Source organism: Mustela nigripes, chromosome 14, assembly GCF_022355385.1.
Source record: "Mustela nigripes isolate SB6536 chromosome 14, MUSNIG.SB6536, whole genome shotgun sequence".
Taxonomy (NCBI): Eukaryota; Metazoa; Chordata; class Mammalia; order Carnivora; family Mustelidae; genus Mustela; species Mustela nigripes.
This window is the reverse complement of record NC_081570.1, coordinates 106,020,597-106,044,335: the sequence shown is the minus strand read 5'-3', so window position 1 is coordinate 106,044,335 and position 23,739 is coordinate 106,020,597. Positions and strand designations below refer to the sequence as shown.

The following is a 23,739-nucleotide window of genomic DNA, read 5'->3' as shown; positions in this document are numbered from 1 at the left end:
GAGTTAACAGATGTAGAAACTTGCAAAGCTCAGTTATACACAATATAGAATTAAGAAAAAATGACAGAGCAATGAAACATAATAGAAAGTCCAGAAATAAATCCCAAATACATGGAAATAATTTATGACAAGCAGATATTTCAGTAAGAAGGGGCTCATTTCAGTAAGTGGCACTGGAACATTAATAACCACACACACACAAAATTCAGACCTTTACCTCAAATATTACATAAAAAATAAACTTCAGTTGGATTAAAGGCAGAACTATGAAACTTTCAAAGGCAACATAAGATATATTTATAATAAAGCATCAGAGCAGAAGGGCTATAAAAACCAATCACCATAAAAGGAAATGCTAAAATTATAACTTCTGTTTATCAACGAAGAACATGAAAAGTAAAGATAAACCATAAGCTGGGAATGGTATTTCCAACTCGTAACTACAAAGGATTAGTATTTGTTACGTATAAAGACTTCCTATGAATCAAGAAAAAGACAAATGATCATTGAGGAAACAAACAAGAAATATGAACAGATTTCAAAGAAAAACTACAAGGGGCACAAGGGGCACCTGGATGGCTCCCCTCTCCCTCTGCCTGCTGCTCCCCTTGCTGGTGCGTGCTCTAATAAATAAATAAAATCTTTAAAAAATAAAATAAAATTTTTAAAAAGATTATTTATTTATTTGACAGAGAGAGACCACAAGTAGGCAAAGAAGAAGGCAGAGAGAGAGGAGGAAGCAGGCTCCCTGCTGAGTAGAGAGCCCGATGTGGGGCTTGATCCCAGTCAGGACCCTGAGATCATGACCTGAGCTGAAGGCAGAGGCTTTAACCCACTGAGCCACCCAGGTGGCCCTAAAAAATAAAATAAAATTTAAAAACCGCAATACCAAGTGTTGTCAAGGATGTGGAGCACAGGACACATTATTCCATGGGCAGTTACAAACATAAAATGGTACAATTGCTTTGGGAAGCTATTCGTTATTTATCCAGTAATATTAGAATTTCCGTATCCTAAGAACTAGCAACTCCTCTCTTAGAAGTATATATATCCTAAAAATTTAGTAAGACTGCCAAAATAGAAAGATTTTTTCACATCATAAGACACTTTTTAAAAATTTTTTTATTTTTAAGATTTCATTTATTCATTTGACAGAGAGAGACACAGCGAGAGAAGGAACACAAGCAGGGGGAGTGGGAGAGGGAGAAGCAGGCTTCCCGCCAAGCAGGAAGCCCAATGTGGAGCTCCATCCCAGGACCCTGGCATCATGATCCGAGCCAAAGGCAGATGCTTAATGACTGGCCTCCCAGGCACCCCACCACAAGACACTCTTGACAGAGAACAAACCAAGGGCTGATGGAGGGACATGGGTAGGGGATGGGCTAGATGGGTGATGGGTATTAAAGAAGGCACCTATGGGCGCCTGGGTGGCTCAGTGGGTTAAGCCGCTGCCTTCGGCTCGGGTCATGATCTCAGGGTCCTGGGATTGAGTCCCGCATCGGGCTCTCTGCTCGGCAGGGAGCCTGCTTCCTCCTCTCTCTCTCTCTCTGCCTGCCTCTATGCCTACTTGTGATCTTTCTCTGTCAAATAAATGAATAAAATCTTCAAAAAATAAATAAATAAATAAATAAAGGCGGCACCTGTGATGAGCACTGGGTGTTGTGATGAAGCACTGAATTCTACTCCAGAAATCAGTACTGCACTATCTGTTAACTAAAAATAATTTAAATTAAAAAATAATAAATAAATTAATAGAAAATGGATCGGGAGTTATGTGTAAGAATATTTAGAGCATTATTTGAAATGAAAACAAATGAAATGTCAACTGGCAGGAGAATAGATATATTGTGTCATATTCATAAGATGGAATAGTATACTGTAGTAGTTATTGAACTAAGCATCCCACATTGGCATGACGTTAAAGAAATTATTGAAAAATGCATATACTAAGAATCCATTTATACAGTTAAAAAATAGGCAAAACTGTAGCACTGGTAATAGTCATATGAAAAGAATGATTCCCCTACGCAGAAAACAAGTTTAAAACCAGAAAAAGTTGTTAGAAACAATCAATTCAGGGCACTGGAAACTGACCAAAAACAAACAACAAATTGGTAAGTATTTGTTCTTGAAAAACTGCTAAAATTCTGGCAAGGAAGGTTAAAGCTTGTGGACCTCTTGCCTGGGGCAGCTCCCATCCCTACCTATTCCACCTCTAGCTGGGTGAGTGGAAACTACAGCTTTATCACTGAGGCGCTAGCCTGACAAGGAGCAGCGCTGTTACTCTGAGGTTGCAGATCTTGTTTAGTGTGAGCCACAAACCAGTTTTAAGTCCAACAAGGAGATCCTGAAAATGAGAGAGCCATGGACAGGCTTAAATAAATTCTCTATACATTCTTGGGTAACTGTTAAACTATCCACATGCCAAGAAGACCCAGGAGAGTCAATGGAGACTTGAGAACTAGAAGTACTCTGAATGCATTCCCCACACCTCTGAAAAACTTACTGGCTGGCGCAACTGGGTGGCTCAGTTGGTAGAGTGAGCAACTTGATCTCGGAGTCGTAAGTTCGAGCCCCACAATGTACGTAGGGATTACTTAAAAATAAAATCTTAAGAATACATATATATATTTCAAAGAAATAATGACTGAAATACTTCTAAATTTGATGAAAAACTTCAACCGACAGTCCAAATTCAGTGACTCTCAAGTAGGACAAATACAGAGAGAACTGCACATAGACACATCCTACTAAAATCAAAAGAGACAATCTTAAAAGCAGTTAAGACAAAAATGACTCATATCCAGGATACAAACATTTTCATCTGACTTTCCATCAGAAATCATGGAAACCAGAAGACACTGGAATGGCATATTTGAAGTGTCAAAAGAAAACAGTCAATCAAGAATTCTATATACCATGGGATGCCAGGGTGGCTTAGTTGGTTGGGCGTCTGCCTTCAGGTCAGGTCACGATCCCAGGGTCCTGGGATCAAGGCCCACATTGGGATCCTTGCTCCGTAGGAGCCTACTTCTCCCTCTCCGTCTGCCTACTGCTCCTCCTGCTTGTGTTCCCTCTGTCAAGTAAATAATAAAATCTTGAAGGAAAAAAAAATAAGAATTCTATATCCCAAGGGTGCCTGGATGGCACAGTCAGTTAAGTGTCCGACTCTTAGTTTTGGCTCAAGTCATGATCACAGGGTTGTGAGATCAAGCTGTGCGTCAGGCTCTATACTCGATGCAGAGTCTGCTTGAGATACTCTCCTTCCTCCTCTGCCCCCCAACTTGTGCATGTGCTCACTCATGCTGGCTCTCTCCCTCCAACTCTAAAAGTAAATATAAATAAATCTTTTAAAAAATTCTGTATTTCAGGTAAACAAAGGCAGAGAATCCACTTTTAGCAGAACTACAAGAAATATTAAAGGAAAGCTTTCTGGCTGAAAAAAGAGGACAATGGATAAGACTCAGATCCTTAGCAGTGATGAAGAGCAGTGGAAATGTAAACATCTAGGTAAATATGTATTTTTCTCTTTTCTTCCCGTAACTTCTTTAAAAATAAGATTGGTCCTTGCAATAATTACAACACTAAACTGCTGGCTTTAAATATATGTAAATGCAATTTATTTGACAACAGTATCTCCCAAGAAGAGAGTGACAATGGAGCTAATCCGGTACAAAGTTGCTATATTTTACCAGAATTTAGTCAGTATTAACTTGTAGTAGATAAGAATCAGATAAATATGCAAGCACTTTCTAAAGATCTAAAAAGAAATAATCAGTGGAATTAAAATGATTAACTGAAATATTTATTTGACACAAAGAAGGCAGTAAAAAAACAGATAAATACAAAAAATATGGGGGGAAGAGCAAAATGATCGATGTAAATCCACCCATATGGATTCACATGAACTATGAATGGACTCAACACTAACTAAAAGCCAAAAACTGTGAGACTGGATTTTAAAAAAACACAAGATCTAACTATATATTGCCTGTAAGAGATACACGAAATTCAAAGACAGAAACAGATTTTAAGAAATAAGGACAGGAAAAGACACAACATGCAAACAGTAACCATTATAAAAATGATTAATATTTGATAAAACAGAATTCAAGAAAAGGAGTATCATTTGAAACACAGAAATATCTTTTAATAATAAAAAATCAACTATAAATGTATATATAACAGACTCCAGAATACAGGAAGCAAAAACTAAAGTTAATTGAAAGGACAAATAATTCAACAATTTTAGTTCAAGATTTCAAAACTCCTTTCCAAGTAACTGTTAAAACTAGACAGAAAATTAACAATTTCTCAGCCAACGTAACCTAACCAACATTTATAAAATACTCCACCCAACAGCAGTAGAATACAAATTCTTTTTAAGCACATATGGATCATTCTCCAAGATAGACGATACACTAGGCCTATTAAAAAACATTTAAGTAGGGGGTGCCTGGGTGACTCAGTGGGTTAAGCCGCTGCCTTCAGCTCAGGTCATGATCTCAGGGTTTTGGGACTGAGCCCCGCATCAGGCTCTCTGCTCAGCGGGGAGCTTGCTTCCTTCCTCTCTCTCTGCCTACTTGTGATCTCTCTCTGTCAAATAAATAAAATCTTAAAAAAATTTTTTTAAGTAAATTTAAAAGGATAAAAATAATACAAAGTATATTTTCTGACTACAAAGAAATTAAATAAAAAACTCACAGCAGAAACAAATCTGAGAAATCTCCAAATATTTGGAGTAATCAATTGGTCAAAGAAAAATCACAAAGGAAATTAAAAATTATGATTAAATGAAAATAGAACACACAGGGGCGCCTGGATGGCTCCGTTGGTTAAGCCGCTGCCTTCGGCTCAGGTCAGGATCCCGGGGTCCTAGGATCGAGCCCCACATCGGGCTCTCTGCTCAATGGGGAGCCAGCTTCCTTCACTCTCTCTGCCTATCTGTGATCTCTCTCTGTCAAATTAATAAATAAAATCTTAAAAAAAAAATAGAACACACAGAAATATATGAGATCCAGTAAAGCAACGATAAAGGGACATTTACAGGTTTAAATGTTTACATTAGCAAGAAAAGAGTTCTAAAATCAAATCAATAATCAATAATCTAAAATGTTAATTTTAAGAAACTAGAAAAAGAAGAACAAATCAAACCCAAGTACATGGAAGGAATAAAGGTCAGAGTAGAAATCAGTTAATTGAAAGCAGGAAAACAGTAGAGAAAAACAAATTAATGAACCCCAAAATTGGTTCCTTGAAACAAACAAACAAACAAACAAAAAGATAATCTGTTAGCTAGATTAACGAAGCAAAAAAAAAAAGAGGAGATCCAAATAACCAATATAAGGAATGAAAGAAGAAGAGACATTACTACAGAACATAAAGAAATTCAAAAGAATCCTAAGGGAATACTATGAGTTTTATGGCAATAATCCAGACAACTTAGATGAAATGGAAAAATTTCCATAAAGATACAAATTAACAACAAGGACTTGAGAAGGAATAGAAAATCCAAATGGACTTTTTAGGTAAAAAACGTAATCAGTAATTAAAAACTTTCCCACAATAAATTCAAAGTGGTATCCTATAATGGAAAAAGCCCAGAAATCAAAGTCTAGAGATTAGGTAAAAGTAAAGTATCCATATTTGGTTCTTAGTTTTGACCAATGTACCAAGGTAACATAAAATACTAATACTAGAAAAAAACTGATGAAAAGTATGCAAGAACTCTCTGTATTATCTTTGTAATTTATACAAAAATATTCCAAACTAATAAGCTTATTAAAAAAAAAAGTATCCACAAAGAAAAATCCAGGTTAAGATGGACTCACTGCTCAATTTATCAAACATTTAAGGAAGAAATAATACTATTTCATACAAACTCAGAGAAGGGAACATTTACCAACTCATCCTTAAGGCCTATAATACTTTAATGCCAAGCAAAAAAAAAAAAAAAAACAAAAAAAAAAAACCCCCAAAAAACCCACATCACAATAAAAGTACAACAGCTCTCATGAACACAGGTGCAAAAATTCTTAACAAAATGTTAGCAAATCTAATCCAGAAACATATAAAAAAGATTATATACTAAGACAAAGTGGCAGGGGTGGGGTGGGGTGGTTATCCCAGAAATATAAAGATGGATTAACATCCAAAGAAATCACTATTGTTATGCTCCTTATTAATAAGAAAAAGTAAAAAAACGATGATTTTTAAAAAGATTTTTATTTATTTATTTGACAGAGAGACACAGTGAGAGAGAAGTGTGAGAGGGAGAAGCAAGCTTCCCGCTAAGTAGGGAACCTGATGCAGAGCTCAATCCCAGGACCCTTGGATCATGACCCGAGCTGAAGGAGGAGCTTAACGACTGAGCCACCCAGGCACCCTCAATGATTTTTTTTTTTTTTAAAGATTTTGCTTATTTATTTGACAGAGAGAGACCATGAGAGAGGGAATACAAGCAGGGGGAGTGGGAGAGGGAGAAGAAGGCTCCCTGCTGAGCAGGGAGCCAGATGTGGGGCTTGATCCCAGGACCCTGGGACCAGGACCAGAGCCGAAGGCAGATGCTTAACGACTGAGTCACCCAGGTGCCCCCCAAAAACCTGTAAGCTTATCTGAGGATGATACAGAAAAAGTAGCTGACAAAACCTAAAATCCCACTGAGCCATGATAAAAAAAACTCTCAGCAAACTAGGAACAGAATCACCTTTCTTCAACCCAACAAAGACCCTACAGCTCACATTACAATTAATGCCTAAAGACCAAATGCTTTCCCCCTGAGATCAGGAGCAAAGAAAAGATGTCTGCTCTCAAAACATTTATTCAACATTGTACTGGAGGTTCTAGAGAGTACAATAAGGCAAGAAAAAGAAATAAAAGACATCTAGATTAGAAAGGAAGAAGTAAAACTGACTTTATTTGCAGACAGCATGAGGTAATATATAGAAAATCCCAAAGGGTCCACAAAAAGCTTCTAGAACTAATAGTAAACTTAATAAGGTCACTGGCTACAAAAGTAATCCACAAAAATCAACTAAATCTTCATATCCTAGCAACAAACTATCCTGAAGGGAAGTTAATCATCTCATTCACGTTAGCATTAAAAATGAAACACTTTAGGTGCCTGGGTGATTCAGTGTGTTAAAGCCTCTGCCTTCAGCTTGGGTCATGATCTCAGGGTCCTGGGATTGAGCCCTGGGCTCTCTGCTCAGCGGGGAGCCTGCTTCCTCCTCTCTCTCTGCCTGCCTCTGTCTACTTGCCATCTCTGTCAAATAAATAAATCTTAAAAAAAAAAAAGAAAAGAAACACTTATGAGAGATGTACCATATTAATGCATTAGAAGACTGAATATTTGTTGAAAGGTAATACTCCCCAAATTGACCTTTAGATTCAATATAGTTCCTGTTAAAAATCCTAACAGGTTTTTTTTTTTTTTTTTTTAATCCTAACAGATTTAAAAAACCGTTTTTGATAGATACTGACAAGTTGATTCCAAAATTTATTTGGAAGTTATATGAAATACAAGTAAGTCTGAAGTACTCTCGTTAAGTGATTTTAAACATTTTTTATTTGTTTGACAGACAGAGATTACAAGTAGGCAGAGAGAGAGAGAAGGGGAAGCGGGCTCCCTGCTGAGCAGAGAGCCCGATGTGGGGCTGGATCCCAGGATCATGACCTGAGCTGAAGGCAGAGGCAGAGGCTTTAAACCACTGAGCCACTCAGGCGCCCCTCGTTAAGTGATTTTAAAATGTACCATAAAGTTACAGTAATACAAGCATGTGGTACTGGTATAAAGAGAAATATTCAGATCAATGTGGCAAAAAAGAATCCGGAACAGACCCTCATATATACATGGCTGGTTGATTTTTGATGAGAGTACCAAAAGGATAGTCTTTTCAACAAATGGTGGTGGAACAACTGGATAGCCATAAGCAAAATAAACAAACCACACTCAACCCTTACCTTGAGAAGTTTTACTCTTAAAAGACACCATTAAGAATATGAAAAGACCACATCTGAAAGTGTAAAATATACCTAATAAATGAATTGTATCTAGACCGTAAGTTCTTTAAGTCAATAATAAAAAGACAACCCAATTAAAAAAATGAGAAGACTAAAGATTTGAGTAGATGTTTCCCCAAAGAATATACATAAATGGCAAATAAGTACGTGAATAGATGCTAAACTTCCTTAGGGAAAAGCAAACTACAATCACAATCTGATACGACATACACAGCATAATGGCTAAAACACTGACAATATCAAGCACTGACAAGGATGTAAAGAAAGTAGAATCCCATACTTTGCTAGTGGGAATGTAAAATGGGATAGCCACTTTTAAAACAGTGAGGCAGTTTCCTAAAAACACAAACATACACTTACCCTAAGACCTAGCAATTCTACTCCTAGTTAGAATATCCAAGAGACATGAAACATAATGCCCATATAGTTATACAGAAATGTACATAGCAGCATTATTCCTAACAGCCCCCAAAGTGCAAACAACCCAAATATTTATCAGTTAAAAAGTGGATAAAAACCTATGGTTTATATATAAAATGGAATATTATTCAGGAAAAAAAGGGGGAGGAAACTATTGTGCACATCCAGTAAGATTAATCTCAAAAATGTTATGCTAAGTGACAGAAACCAGATACAAAAGACAATAAATTGTGATTCTATTTATATGAAATTTCTAGAAAAGACAAAAAGCAAGCAGATCAGTGGAGCTGAAAATGGAAAATGTAAGCAAACAGGTATGAGGACTGTTTTTGGAATAATGCTAAGTATTCTAAAACTGGACTATGAAGACTGCACTACTGTATAAATGTACTAAAACTCAAACTATACACTTAAAAGTGGGTGAATTTTATAGTATGTAAATTATACTTAAAAAAAACCCCTCAAAAATAGACAAAACCAAACAATCTACCATTTTGCATAGATGCTACCACATGCATAGGTGCTAAAGCCACCTATAAAGAAAAGGAAGGGAGTTCAGAATAGAGGTCACACAGAATGGGGAAAGGAAGGTCACTCAATCAGGAAGTAGTATATAGAGGACATCTATGATACTAATAATGTTCTATTTCTTTTGGTTACAGACAAGTCCAACAGTTTGGAATATGTAGTCAGTGACAATGGTTTCTCCTTTCTTCTTTTATTTGCCTAACTTCTTGTCTTTCAATTTCTATCTGAGACTTTTTACCTGGAACCTTATCTCTTACCTGAATCAATACTGAGGACATCATCATCTTCATCAGGAATCTCAATTATTTCTGTAGGCCGGGAAGCTTCATCCTCAGAGCTACTGTCCCGGTATTGTAGGCCCAGTTTGGAATAAAAGTCCTTCACCAAAGACTCACAGTTAGTCACTGCCCTAATATTGGAACACATGTAGAAAAGGTCAAAGCCAGCAGAAATAGGTGTAAAAGTCAACAGAATTTATATATATTTAAACATACACAAGCCTCAATTTAAATAGGCCAAGTGTTTCTGTTTAGAATTCATTTTTATTTTTTAAGTAGGCTCCACGCCCAATGCGGACCTTGAACTCACCACCCTAAGATCAAGACCTGAACCAAAGTCAAGAGTCGGACGCTTAACCAATGGAGCCACCCAGACACCGTCCATTTAGAATTTAAAATGCTTTTCTCATAGAAAAATGTTTGTATCGTGGTTTCTGGAGTAGTTCCTCAAAAATCCAAAAGAAGCCCTGAGTATAGTCCTGTCTACCACATCTCACCATTTACCTTGTTAACTGAAAATGTGTCCTAAGTGACAACTAAGGTACCAGACACAAATCTTCTGGGTATTTAAGAGCAGATACAGGGCTCATGCTCCACTGTTACATAAGACAGCCACACTTTACAATCCTCACTCCCTAGATCATCCTACTAAGAAAACAAAGCAATTGTTTGGAAGCAGAGTAGAGGAGAAAGAAGAAGAAGGGACTCAAGATCTGGACTCCTCTATTGCTGACCATACATTAGCATCTGATAGATGAATATTCTATATATGGGTGGTTGTGAGGTCAGATTTTGGACCCTAACCTATGAGGAAGGGGAAGGTTCTACACATTTGTACCTTGTAAAGTAGAAAATGAACAATTATACTTCTAAAATGTCTGCCTAAAGGGAGATTTCCTATTTCCCATGTAGTCCTCACCTGGATGCATCATCAAAGAGCTGGTCAACATGGGCCACCTCAGATTCCTTCTGTATCACCCACGTTTCCAACTCTGCTAGTTGCTTCTTACGCTGCTGTACACAGTCCATCTTTTCTAGTTCTTCATCAATGAACTGCCGAAGTTCCTCCATTGAGATACCCAGCTCCTCCACCACTGCTTGCTGCAGTTCTGCAATCTCTTCAGACTCCACTGCAGCTGTTGCTGCATCCAAACCAATGCACCCAGGAAGGGAGGACATGCTGTTGTCCTCTAAATGGAACAGAAAACTAAGATTACCTTTGGAGTCATAATCACCAAATTTCAGTACCCTAATAAAACTCATTCCTACATTACTAGTTATTCAAATACAGTTAAGTTTGATTCTGTTCTCTCCATTCTCCTGTATCTGACGCTAAAATTTTGCAGCATTCTTATCCTATAGACTATGGGCCTAAGATTTAAAGGTTTGAGGAGATGGAGAACACATATTATGCAACAGGGAGCTACCGAAAATGTTTTAGGAAACGGAAGAGAACCAATTTACTGAGGAAGGGATTTCTGTTACCTGTATTCCTTAACTCACTAAAGAGATCAATCTTGTTTGCAGGCTATGCCCGTTTGAACACTTATCTCCAGCTGGAGGGGAGCGGTTGGTCTATAACTCATTAACTGGTTGTTTCCTCTTTAACTACTTGTTCGCCTTACGTTACTTAGCTTCTAAGTGGAAATTTACTTTTTTTAAAGTCTACTAACACTTTAGGCATACAAAAGCGAAGAGGTTTCCCCAAAGTAAAGGGAAATTAAAGCAATCTGGGAATAAAACGTGGCTACCTAAAAAATACAAATAACTGGAGTTAACTGCCTTTTTTTTTTTTTAAATCAAACGGTTAAAGCAAAACTGATGCCAGAATGCCGTGCGACCCCAGGGCCACTTCTCACCGCCTCCATTTTTCCTTCGCCCGCACAGCGCCCCACCCCCGCGCTATCGTTTTTGGGGGTGCGTCCCACCCACCCCCGCAAACCCAGCGCAACCCCGCCCCCGCTCGCCTCTCGGGGAAGACTTCCTTCCACCCTCGCCCAACCTCCTCCCACAAACAAACATTCCATACAGGCCCCTGGTCTCCAAATACCTCAATTAACAGTATTTCCCACACCTCCCTGCTTCCAGCTACAACAATCCTTTTTCACCAGCCAAACCCCACACTCGAGACTCAGGGGTCGGCCTCGATGGGAGAGTACGAAACCGTAAACGAAAGGGAGCAGGGGGAGGGGAAGAAGCGTGAGGGAGGGAGGGAAAGGGAAGCGAAACAGACGCCCGGAAGCAAACCTCAGGTGCTGTTCCGGTCGCCAAGACGGTAGCCTAACGGGGTCAAACCCAAAAGCCTCAGACGCCCCTCAAGGCCAGGAAAACTCAGCCAAGTACGCATGCGTTAAAGCAGAGCCGTCCGGGGCGCACGTGGAAGGCAACTGGCCCGGTAAAGTAGGCGTGGCATGGAGTATATTGTAGAAGCTCCGCCTCTTCCGCCACCCCCAAGTAATGGCAGCAATATTAAGTTTATTGTATCAAGACTCCGTAGGCAAACACTTAGGTTTAGATTTCTTTTTCTCACCCATTGGTTTTCTTACACAGGTGCTACAAATTGTAACAAGTGGAGGAATATTAAGATGTCATAGGAAAAATGTGATAATATCCTCTCCTCCCTCCATCACTTATTCCTGGTTCTGAGGTAAAATAGTTTAGTTTTCTAGGCTTGTGTGCACAAGATCATGAATATGGATTTTTTGTTTTTTAAAGATTTTATTTTTAAGTAATTGACCCCATGTGGGGCTTGAACTCACAACCCTGAGATCAAGAGTTGCGTGTTCAGTGTGCCTGGGTGGCTCAGTTGTTGAATGTCTGCCTCCTGCTCAGGTCATGATCCCAGGGCTCCGTGCTCATGGGGAGGCCTACTTCTCTTTCTCCCACTACCCCCTGCTTGTGTTCCCTCTCTCACTGTCAAATAAATAAATAAATAAATAAACAAATAAATAAAATCCTTAAAAAAAGAGTTGCATCCTCTGCCAGCTTGAGCCAGTCAGGCATCCCTGAATGTGGATTTTGTTTTATTTTGCTTTTATTTCACATGTGGACATCACTTGAAGTCAATAAAAACTGTAATATTTGTCTTCTTGACAATTGGATAATACCTTATAGTGTGGCTAAATCATATTTAGAAAGATGTTCTCAGGGGCGCCTGGGTGGCTCAGTGGGGTAAAGCTTCTACTTTCGGCTCAGATCATGATCCCAGGGTCTTGGGATCAAGCCCCACATGAGCCCCACATTAACCCCGCATGGGGCTCTCTGCTCAGCCAGGAGCTGAGCTTCTCTGCCTGCCTTTCTGCCTACTTGTGATCTCTGTCAAATAAATGAATAAAGTCTTAAAAAAAAAAGAAAGATGTTCTTAGTTTTTAGCTACTACAAATAGTACAACAATAAGTTGTACAACAAGTTGTACTATTTGAAGTAGTAGTTTTATTTTTGTTGACGATTCCCCCAAATGGAATATAAATAAAAAGAATGCATATACATATACACACACATACATACACATACTTTTTTTCATTTTAATACAATCCAAATTATACAATGTCAAATTACTATTCAAAAAGGTTGAAATAGTTTTTACTCCCACTAGCAAATCTCTGAAAGTATGTTTGCCCACACCCTCATTAAGATTGGATGTTAACTATTTAATTTTTAAGCATTTGATAGATCTTAAAATAATAGCTGCATCAGGATAGACTAAGTTCTGTTGTGGAAACAAACAATTCCAAAGGCTTACAACAAAAACCAGGTATTTCTTGTTCACACTGCATAATCATCTCTAGTAAGCCATTGGAGCTCTGCTAGATTATCTACTCAGGAACTCAGGCTGATGAGTAAGTCAGGCCAGAGGGAGAGACCGCTAACGGTCTCACATTGGCAGTTAAAGAGATTCGGGACACTTTTGTTAATAACTCAGTTGTTCTGACTGAGTCATAAGGCCCTACCCAACCACAAGGGGGCCAGCCAGGAAGAACAGTCATGTCTCATATCTGGAAGGGGAGAGAATGGGGTGTATTTGATGAACCAGCACTATTGACTACTACATAATTTCACTATTGCTTTAATTTGTTCACTATCTTTATACTACCCACACCTAACTTCATTTAAAAGGTATAAACCAGAACCACCTGTGTAATAATGGAAACAGGGCCAGGCAGCCTAGAAATCCTCTCCTTGTGACCACATTTTATCTGTGCTCATTTCACCTTTCCATCAGTTTCCTGTTAAGTCCCTATTTCCAGTTGTTAAGACACTAGGAATTGAGGTACAGAGACATGAAAGTGTCCTCTAGATATTACAAATTCAGCATGTTCCTAACTCATCTTATTGTATTATTTTCTAATGTGAGCTAGAAATTTTAGATATACCACTCCCTATAAAAGACACATGCATGGGGTGCCTGGATGGCTCAGTGGGTTAACGCCTTTGCCTTCGGCTCAGGTCATGTGGTCCTAGGATCGAGCCCCACATCAGGCTCTCTGCTCAAAAGGGAGCCTGCTTCCCTTTCTCTCTGCCTGCCTCTCTGCCTACTTATGATCTCTGTCTGTCAAATAAATAATAAATATAATCTTAAAAAAAAAAGACACATGCACACACATACTATATTTATTGAATGTTTACTTCCTAAACAGGCACCGTTCTAAGCACTTAACAATTATTAATTTATTTAATCCTCACAACAGTCCTATAAGGGAAAAACTATTATTGCCTCTTTTTTATGACTGAGAAAACTGAAACATATAATTACAGTAAGTCTCAGAGCTAGGCAGTTTGGCCCTAGAGCTTATGGTCTTAAACCATTATGCAATACAGTTTGCTTATCCTAGTTTGGAGATGTTTATTGTATATTTTTCCTCCTTTCTTTTTTAATTTTACTGTTCTTGTTTGGTTCTCATATCTTCCCAGTACAGAATAGCCTTTTAATTGGTAGCCTTCTTGTAGGACTGCCCATAGAGCTTTTTTATTTATTTTTAAAAAGATTTTATTTATTTGAGAGAGAGAATGTGCGGTGAGGCGTAAGGGGCAGAGGGAGAAGCAGACTCCCTGCTGAGCGGGGATACTGATGCAGGACTTGATTCTGGGACTTCAGGATCATGACCTGAGCCGAAGGCAGTTGCTTAACCAACTGAGCCACCCAGGTGCCCCCACACAGAGCTTTAAAATACAGTTCTGATCATGTCACTCCCCTGCTTTAAAACTGTTTTCTTTACATCTATAAAATAAAGTTCAAACTTCCCAGTACAATATTTGAGGCTCTTCAGAATTTGTTACTGACTTAGCTCTCTGGCCATATTTCCAATTTTTCCCTTTATACTCCGGGTTAAGTGCTATTTCCCCAGCATTACACATTTCACTTTTACACCTCCATACCTTCGTTCATTGTGGTCTGTCTTCTGAATTGCCCCTTCTCTTCCTGTCTGCTGTAATATGAATTCTTTAAGGTCCAACTCAAATGTCTCCTCTGTGAAGTTTTAATAGACCAGCATTTGTCAAATTTTATTGTGTATCAGAATCGCCTGGAGGTTTTGTTAAACCACAGATTGCCATCCCCACCCCACCCTTGGAGTAGATTTGGGTGGAGTCTGAGAATTTGCATGACTAACATTTTCCTAGTAATGCCTGTGCTCCTGGTAAGGGGACCAGAACTTAAGAAACACATATTATATGGACTCACCTATATGTACAATCTAAAAATCAAATGAAGAACAGAAGCAGACTAGTAAGTACAGAGAACAAACTGGTGGTTGCCAGAGGGGAGGCACTGGGGGGCTGTGGGCAAAACAGGTGAAGGGGTTTTAGAAGTAAGATCTTCACAGTGTGCCCAACTGGCTCAGCGGAGAGTGTGTGACTCTTCATCTCAGGCTTGTGAGTTTGGGCCCCATATTGGGTGTAGAGATGACTTAAATAAGTAGACTTAAAAAAAAAAAGAGGCATGAACTTCTAGTTTTAAAATATATAAGTCAGGTTCCTGTGTAGCAATGTTGTTTAAGGGTCTGCCTTCAGCTCAGGTCATGATCCCAAGGTTCTGGAATGGAGCCCCAAGTCACTGACTTCCTGCTCAGTGGGAAGTCAGCTTCTCTCTGCCTGCTGCTCTGCGGACTCATGCTGACTCTCTCCATCAAATAAATGAATAAAATCTTAAAAAATAAATTGCTAAGTGAGAAGAGCAGATGTAGAAAATGGTATATAGCTGCTGTTATTTGTGTAAATAATAAATTTCAAACAATTTTTTTCTTGGGGCACCTGGGTGGCTCAGTCCATTAAGCACCTGCCTTCAGCTCAGGTCATGGATCTCAGGGTCCTGGGATAGGCTCCCGGCTCAGCGGGGAGGCTGCTTTTCTTTCTCCCTCTGCCCTTCCCCCTGCTCATGCTCTCTCTTTTTCTCTCTCTCTCAAATAAATAAATAAATTTTTTTTAAAAACCATTTTTTTCTTACGTATACATGAAAGATCCCTGGAAGGATACATAAGAGATTAATACTCATTGAGAAGAAGGCAAATGGAAGGTGGCAGACAAAAATGGGAGTAAGGGTTTTCACAGTACACTGTTTTATACCTTTTGAATTTTGAAGCATGAAAATAGATAGTTCATTCAATATTATTACATTAAAAATTAAAAGGAAAGGAACATGCCTGGAAAGATACACCCTCATGTGTGCAAAAACAAGCTACCTTAATAGCAGTTACCTTAGGATAGAAGGATTGGGAAACATGACAGCATCTAGGAACTTCCTGCATTTTTTACCCTTCAGTAATGTTTTTGCTGTTATTGTTGTTGTTTTTAAATATTTCACTTACTCATTTGAAAGAAAGAGAGCAAGAAAGAGAACATGAGCAGGGTGAAGGTCAGAGGGGGAAGCAGACTCCCTACTGAGTAAGGAGTCTGATTTGGGTCTTGAATGATCCTGGGACTCCCAACACACACAGACACACACTTTATAGGTTTTAAACACTGGAAAGTGGCCAATAAAATTTCCCAGACTGATTACACCTGTAAGCTGTCAGTTTAAAGTGAGTGAAAGGAATGTTTAAGGACATCAGATTAACAGAGATAATATGAGCAATAAAAACCCTGCCCCCCCACCCCTGCGCAAAACCAGCAACAACAACAATTAAAAAAAAAAAAAAAAAAAACCACAGAAACCAAAAGTATGTGGATTGCAACTCCCTGAATCCACACAGCAAGGACGATCTAGCCATAGAGACTGGAAACACTCTATTGACCAGTGGCTAATCTGCCCTTTCCCCTGAAGAGCATGCACATTAGACCTGTGGGTTGGCATTGGGTCAGTCCTCCTTTCTTTTCTTCCACAGATAATTCACTTCTGGCTGCTGCATTTTTTTTCTTAGGTTACTGTAGAAACTAAAACCTGTGATTCTCTTGCAGCTGCATATTGATGCTCTCATTAATCATGCTTGCATTTTATTTTAGAAGGTGGGGGAAAGGTGAGTTCCCCCTGAGCTCCTGGAGGGGATACATGGGAGCCTTCATGCACTGACATCAATCTTAATCTGCTTGCCTTTGACTCTGTTCTGCATTTTGTCCTGAATTTCTTTTTATTGAAACAGTGTACAAATCATCTCTCTCCCCCTCCCTTGCTCTCTCTCTTTCCTTGTTTAACCAGCATAGCACCAGAAGAGAGTTCTTGTGAAGGCAAAGTCTAGTACCACATTGCCAACCTGCGGTTCCCCTGCCTCCATTTTCAAATAACCCTGGGGACTTACTCAGGCCAAGGAGTGGGCAATCCTGTTTCCAGGAGTCAGAAACAGAGTCAATGATCAAGTCTCTACTAACAGTGCTTATGGTAGGTTTATGTCTCCATACCATTCGGTATGGGTGTTAAAGCCTGGTTCAGCATGGTCCATGAGAAACATGTCACCTCTGAAATGACTGCATGCTAGTCCAAGTCCCTGCACAAACACAGTGATGCCCCACACTTAGATTCCAAGATTATGGCTCTCTGAATTTGCAGTCACGTGCTAGGTCCCTGTTGCCCAGAACATTTGGCCAGCATGGCTGAGCCTGAGAGCTTTTACAGTCACTATCCCTATTACTTACTGGGCCAGACTCAATCTTCTTCAGCCAGACCTGTGTTGGGTCTTGGTCCGTGGCCTCGCTGCCCTCTTTCTTCCAGTGAATTCTCTTATGGACTTTCCTGTCAGTTGGCTATAGTCTACTATACCAAATTTCCCTAACTTCAGACTTTGGAGAGTACAGACTATTATTTCCTTTCCTTTTCTTTTAAAAGATCCCTGGGATGATGATGATAACCACTACCATCATCACCATGTGTTATGTACATGTTGCCTGCGATTCCCATAATGAATTACAACAGACTCATTTGGTTAAAACAACAGAAATTTATTCTCTCACAGTTCTGGAGGCTAGCAATCTAAAATCAAGGTATTGGGCACCTGCTCAGTTGATTAAGTGACTGCCTTTAGCTCAGGTCATGATTCCGGAGTCCCAGGATCCAGTCCCGCATCAGGTTCCCAGCTCCAGACTCCAGAGAGAGTCTGCTTCTCCCTCTGACCTTCTCCCCTCTCATGCTCTCTCTCACGCTTTCTCAAATAGATAAATAAAACCTCAAAGAAAAATAAAATCAAGGTGTTGGCAGGGCTGAGCTCCCTCCAAAGGCTCTGAGGCAAATATTCCCTTGTTTCTTCCAGCATCTGGTGGTTCCAGCCAACGGTTCTTTTGTTTGTGGTTGTGTGATTCCAGTCTCTGCCTCCATCTTCACATGGCATTTTCCTCTGTCTTTCTGTATCATCTCTACTGTCTTTTATAAAAGCCATTTGTCTTTGGTCTTAAGGCTCACCCAGATAATCCAGGATGTTTATTTTGAGATCCTTAATTATATCTGTAAAGATCCTTTTACCAGTGGCACCTGAGTGGCTCAGTGGGTTAAGCCTCTCCACTCAGCTCAGGTCATGATCTCGGGGTCCTGGGACTGAGCCCCTCATTGGGCTCTCTGCTCAGCGGGGAGCCTGCTTCCCCCTCTCTCTCTGCCTACCTCTCTGCCTATTTGTGGTCTCTTTCTCTGTCAAATAAATAAAATTAAAAAAAAAGATCCTTTTACCAAATAAGGTCACTTTCATAGGTTCAAGGGTAAGGACATGGTTGTATCTTTTGGAGGGCCCCTTTTCAATCTCCTAGATGTTATTTTATAGATGAAGTGTTGTGGGGTGAAAAAGAATGAGGGATTCACTAAAGGTAAATGACTCCCCCTCTGTCACAGAGCTCTACCCACTTGAGAAAGGCAGCAGATTTTACAAAACCATACACACTAAAAAGCTCCTATTAAGGGCACCTGGGTGGATCAGTCGGTAGGCCTCTGACTCTTGGTTTCGGCTGGGATCATGATCTCAGGGTCGTGGAATTGAGCCCCTTATGGAGCCTGAGACCAGAGTAGGGCTGCGTGCTCAGCACGAGTTTGCTCGGGATTCTTTCTCCTTCCCTGTCTGCTCCTGCCCCACTCATCTCTCTCTCTCTCTCTTTCTCTCTCAAAGAAATGCATAAATTAAAAAAAAATTTTTTAAAGGTCCTTTAAAGGTTTTTTAAAGGTCCTTTTAAAGGTCCTTTTTTAAAAGGTCTTTTTAGACTCTTTGTTCCTGCTGGCTTTATATTTGCTAAACTAAAGGGATCATCTCCTAATACTGCCTTTAGGAGTTCTGGCTTTCGGTAGGACTCACCAAGTATCATTGTATTACATTACATCATACAGTTATGTCCAACTATTGTATCTTTTTTTTTTTTTAAAGATTATTTATTTATTTATTTGACAGAGAGAGATCACAGGTAGGTAGAGAGACTGGCAGAGAGAGAGAGAGAGAGAGAGAGTGAAGCAGGCTCCCTGCTGAGCAGAGAGCCCGATGTGGGACTCGATCCCAGGACCCTGAGATCATGACCTGAGCCGAAGGCAGCGGTTTAACCCACTGAGCCACCCAGGCACCCCCAACTATTGTATCTTAAGGACACTTGATACTGGAGAGTTGAAACCCATGGCCTTATTTTAATCAATGAGTTCAGCCTGTCTCGATCCTATTTTGTAACCATTTCCCTGAAAAGGAACAATATAAATTGGCTCGTGTTTCATCCTTTCTGTGATTTTCAACTCACCCTCATGTGCCTATTGTGGAATGCAAGAATGAGAAGGCTGACACATAGAGAGGTGAAATAATATGAAGTCTGGGTCCTAAATATCTGTACAGTAGATTTCAAATCTCCTGGGATGGATTGTCTATCAGGCTTTTTCATAGTTCAGCTCAGAGATGGTTCCGTGGTTGGGGAGCTGGCCTCGTAGGGATTCGTCACCAACTTGGCACACCGGAAAATCATCACAATTAGGAACAGAAATAGAAGGACAACAAAGGCAATGGCAAAGCCTTTGTCTACATCAACACTGCTAGACAGGTTTGAATCATCCATGGGAAAACACGCCTCTTTACCCTGGTTCAGCTGTAGCTACCTCCTCAGGTATATCTTCAGGTTTGTCATATTCCTGGACAAAAGGGGTCAAAACAAAGTTTATTGGTTTGCATGTGTATGTATGTGTTTTCTTAATAACATTATGTTAAAACCAAAGAGGGCTTAGAAAAACAAAAACAAAATAGCAAGATTTATTTAAGAAGCGCTTATGAAACTGATGAAGTTAGTATGAGTGATTTTCAAAATATATACACACATAAAGCACAAAATTGTTGGAAAATTACTCCAAAGCAGAACATGAGCAAACATATATAACTCAGACATCAGCTGGGACTTCCTGGCCCTGTAAGATCCAGGTAAAACTGTCTTAAATATCCCAGTTCTGTGTTAAGTCCAAATCCCTCTCTATGATTTTTTCAAATTCTGAGTACTTATTATAATTAACTTGTTCTGGAGTCTTAACATAAAGACTATATAAACATAAAATTATTTTTCTTTTTTTATTACTTTTTAAAAAGATTTTATTTATTTATTTGACACAGAGAGAGAGTGAGAGAGAGAGAGCACAAGCAGAGGGAGCCTCCTTCTCCCTCTCCCTCGGCCTGCCTGTCTGCCGCTCCCTCTGCTTGTGCGCTCTCTCTCTCTCAGTGGATAGAGCAGGAAAGGACAGTGAGAAAACGAAGACACTAAAATTTTAAGTCATTTATAAGAAGTTCAACTAGGAAAGAAAGAAGAGAAGTCAAAGAGCAGTTAAGAGCCTATTGCAGAATCTAGCAAAGGATTCCATTTTTTAATTTTTTAATTTTTAAAAAAGATTTTATTTATTTATTTGACAGACGGAGATCACAGAGGCAGGCAGAGAGAGAGGAGGAAGCAGGCTCCCTGCTGAGCAGAGAGCCCGATGTGGCGCTTGATCCCAAGACTCTGAGATCATGACCTGAGCCAAAGGCAGCGGCTTAACACACTGAGCCATCCAGGCACCCCGCATTCCATTTTTTTTTTTTTAAAGATTGTATTTATGTATTTGTCAGAGAGATAGAGAGAGCACAAGCAGGGGGAGCGGCAGGTAGAGAACCAGACTCCCAATGCCGGACTCGATCCCCCCAGAACCTAGGATCATGACCTGAGCAGAAGGGACTTAACCAGTGAAGTCACCCAGACGTCCCAAGGATTCCATTTCAAAGGCAGAATGAAAAGGAATCAGGTAGGATGCATCTGGTTGTAAGTGACAGAAAAGTCCACGTAAGTGATAGTAAACAATATGTAGAATTTATTAACTTATGAGGCAGAAGTCCAGAGTAAGGCTAACTTTAGCTATCATTAGATCCAGAGATTCAAGTTGTTATCAGGGTTCTGATTTTATATGTCTACCACTTTCACCTTTTTCTGTGCTGGTTTTCTATACAGGCTGACTTCCCTATGGTAGCAAGAATGGCTCCAACAAATCCCGACCTCTCATATGCCCTCTTCACAGTATCTCTTCCTCCCGATTCCAAAGGAAGAAAGAATACTTTTGTATTAGTCAAGATTCTTGTTTGCAAGCAACAGAGACAATCTCCCTCACCTAAGCATAAAAGTATTTATTGCAAAGAGACCAGGTCCCATCCAGAATGAAGTAGAACTGGTCTTATCGGCAGAAATCAAGAGAGAGGAGGCATTGGAAACCACAGCCAAGGTCAGCACAGGAAAAATCTGGTTAAGGGCACTGCTGGTACTGGACGATTTTGCTGAGCACCACTGCTAGTGTCATTGGAAGTCGCTGCTTCTGCCCTGCTTGAACTATAAACTGAGTCACCTTTGCATCACTCAATATTCCAGTCCTTTGGCTGGTGCATCTGACTGGTCAAGGCTGAGTTATGTACCAGCACCTTAAGCACCACGGGAGGGTCTATAGTGGGAATAAGGTTCTGTCTCTTACTGACTCACATAAAGGAAGATTTTCTTCAAATAAGAGCATTTTTTGATTTGGGTAGAGAAAAAAATGATAAATATCTATTTTTGGATTGTGACCCCAATCCAGCTATATGCTGCATATGAGACTCATCTAAAATTTAAAGACATGGGAATATTGAAGGTAAAAGGTATACAAAAAAGTATACTAGGTAAATAATAACCCAAAGAAAGCTGAGACCTTGTATTAATATAAGACAAAATAGACCTTAAGATAGAAAACATTCTGAGGGTGAGGTGTTGCTCAGTCAGTTAAGTGTCTGACTCTTGGTTTCAGCTCAGGTCATGATCTTTGGGTCCTGGGAGTCAAGTGACAATCTGGAGTCAGGCTCTGTGCTCAGCAGGGAATCTGCTTGAAGTTCTCTCTCTCCCTCTCCCTCTGCCTCTCCCCACCCCCTTGCCCCATGCCTGCCTGCACACATTCTCCCTCAAATAAATAAATAATCATTAAAGAAAAGAAAGCATTCATAGAGGTAGAGAGGATTAATAGGTTATGATAAAGGGTAAAATTCAGCAGGAAGATGTAACAATTCTAAATCATGAGTACCTAATAAAATAGTCTCAAGATAAATTAAAAAAATAAGAGTATAGGGAGAAATTGATTAAAAATGTCATTATAGGGGCGCCTGGGTGGCTCAGTGGGTTAAAACCTCTGCCTCCGGCTCAGATCATGATCCCAGGATCCTGGGATCGAGCTCCACATCAGGCTCTCTGCTCAGCAGGGAGCCTGCTTCCTCCTCTCTCTCTTCCTGCTTTTCTGCCTACTTGTGATCTCTGTCAAATAAATAAATAAAATATTTTAAAAATGTCATTATAGTGAATAACGAACACATCTTTTTTTTTTTTTAAAGATTTTATTTATTTATTTGATAGACAGAGATCACAAGTAGACAGATGGGCAGGCAGGGGCAGGGGGGGAAGCAGGCTCCCTGCTGGGCAGAGAGCCCAATGAAGGGCCCTCCAGGACCCTGGGATTATGACCTGAGCAGAAGGCAGAGGCTTTAACCCATTGAGCCACCCAGGCACCCCAATAATCAACACATCTTTCTCAATTATTACTAGGTTAACCAGGCAAAAATCGGTGAAGATAAGGTATATTTGAATAATACAAATAATAAACTTGATTTATTGAACATCTATAGAACTCTGCACCCAACACTTAGCAAATCTATACTTTTTTAAAGTTGACCCTTTTATTTTTTTAAAAATTTTTTAATCAAAGAGAGAGAGATAGAGTGAGCACAAGCAGGGGGAATGGCAGGCAGAGGGAAAAGTGGGCTCCCCGTTGAGCAAGAAGCCTGAAGTGAAACTCAGATACCAGGACCTTATGATCATGATGTGAGCTGAAAGCAGCTGCTTAACTGGCTGAATCACTCAGGCATCCCAAAACTGTATTTTTGCATGTATTGCTTAATCCCATTTGAATTGAGTTTTTTTGGGCCTTTGGTCATGTAATACTAAAGGCATCCTAATTCTGTGTATTAAATCTATTTCTACTTGAAAAACCTAGAATGGTTTCTGTTATCTGATATAAACCTCGCTGGATACAAATAGCAAGTTGAGTTTGAGTTATCACAGGTGCGCAAGTGTAATTAATGTTAGAAAATCTATAAATGACATCATATATATCATATATATATGATAGAGGAACCATATAAATATCTCAGTGGTTGTAAAAAAGCATTGGATAAAAGTAAAAATTCAATACTAATGTAAAATGCCCATATTAATATTAGCAAAACAAGGATAAAATGGAACACCTTTAACCAGATAAAGGGTATTAACCAAAAATGTATAGCAATCATTCTACTTAACGGCCAAATGTTGAAAGATTTCATTTATTTATTTATTCACTCATTCGTTCATTCATTTCTTTATCTTAAAGTAATTTTTTACTTTTTAAAAAAAATTTGATTTATTTGACACAAGTTAAGATAGAGAGAACATGAACAAGCACAGCAGAGGAAGAGGGAGAAGCAGACTCCCAGGTGAGCAGGGAGCCCAATGAGGGACCCAATCCCAAGATCCTGGGATCATGATCTGAGCCGAAGGCAGACACATAACCAATTGAGACACCTGGGTGCGATCATTTATTTGTTTATAAGAG

At 39.5% G+C, this 23,739-nt stretch overlaps 2 protein-coding genes across 5 annotated transcripts in view; both read right to left on the bottom strand.

The window, feature by feature from the left end:
- Nucleotides 1–11,639, bottom strand: part of SETDB1 (SET domain bifurcated histone lysine methyltransferase 1) — a 33,663-nt gene extending 22,024 nt beyond the window's left edge. For 2 of the 4 annotated variants that reach the window (XM_059376068.1, XM_059376071.1), the window contains exons 1-3: nucleotides 11,299–11,472; nucleotides 10,168–10,438; nucleotides 9,228–9,379 (exon numbers count right to left, since the gene is read on the bottom strand). In XM_059376068.1, the coding sequence (XP_059232051.1) occupies nucleotides 9,228–9,379; nucleotides 10,168–10,427 (412 nt within the window). In that variant the 5' untranslated portion in view covers nucleotides 10,428–10,438; nucleotides 11,299–11,472. Of the gene's footprint in view, nucleotides 1–9,227; nucleotides 9,380–10,167; nucleotides 10,439–11,107; nucleotides 11,128–11,298; nucleotides 11,473–11,495 lie in introns of those variants that run through there. The other 2 variants (XM_059376069.1, XM_059376070.1) reach the window with 2 other exon arrangements.
- Nucleotides 11,640–19,363: 7,724 nt separating this feature from the next.
- On the bottom strand, nucleotides 19,364–19,682 carry CTXND2 (cortexin domain containing 2). Its single transcript, XM_059376074.1, has one exon. It carries the CDS (start codon nucleotides 19,680–19,682, stop codon nucleotides 19,515–19,517), a length of 168 nt encoding a protein of 55 aa, XP_059232057.1. The 3' UTR covers nucleotides 19,364–19,514.
- Nucleotides 19,683–23,739: the final 4,057 nt, after the last annotated feature.

Excerpts from the sequence above, each read along its gene's own strand:
- CTXND2 (XM_059376074.1), bottom strand. The coding sequence starts at position 19,682 with ATGGATGATTCAAACCTGTCTAGCAGTGTTGATGTAGACAAAGGCTTT.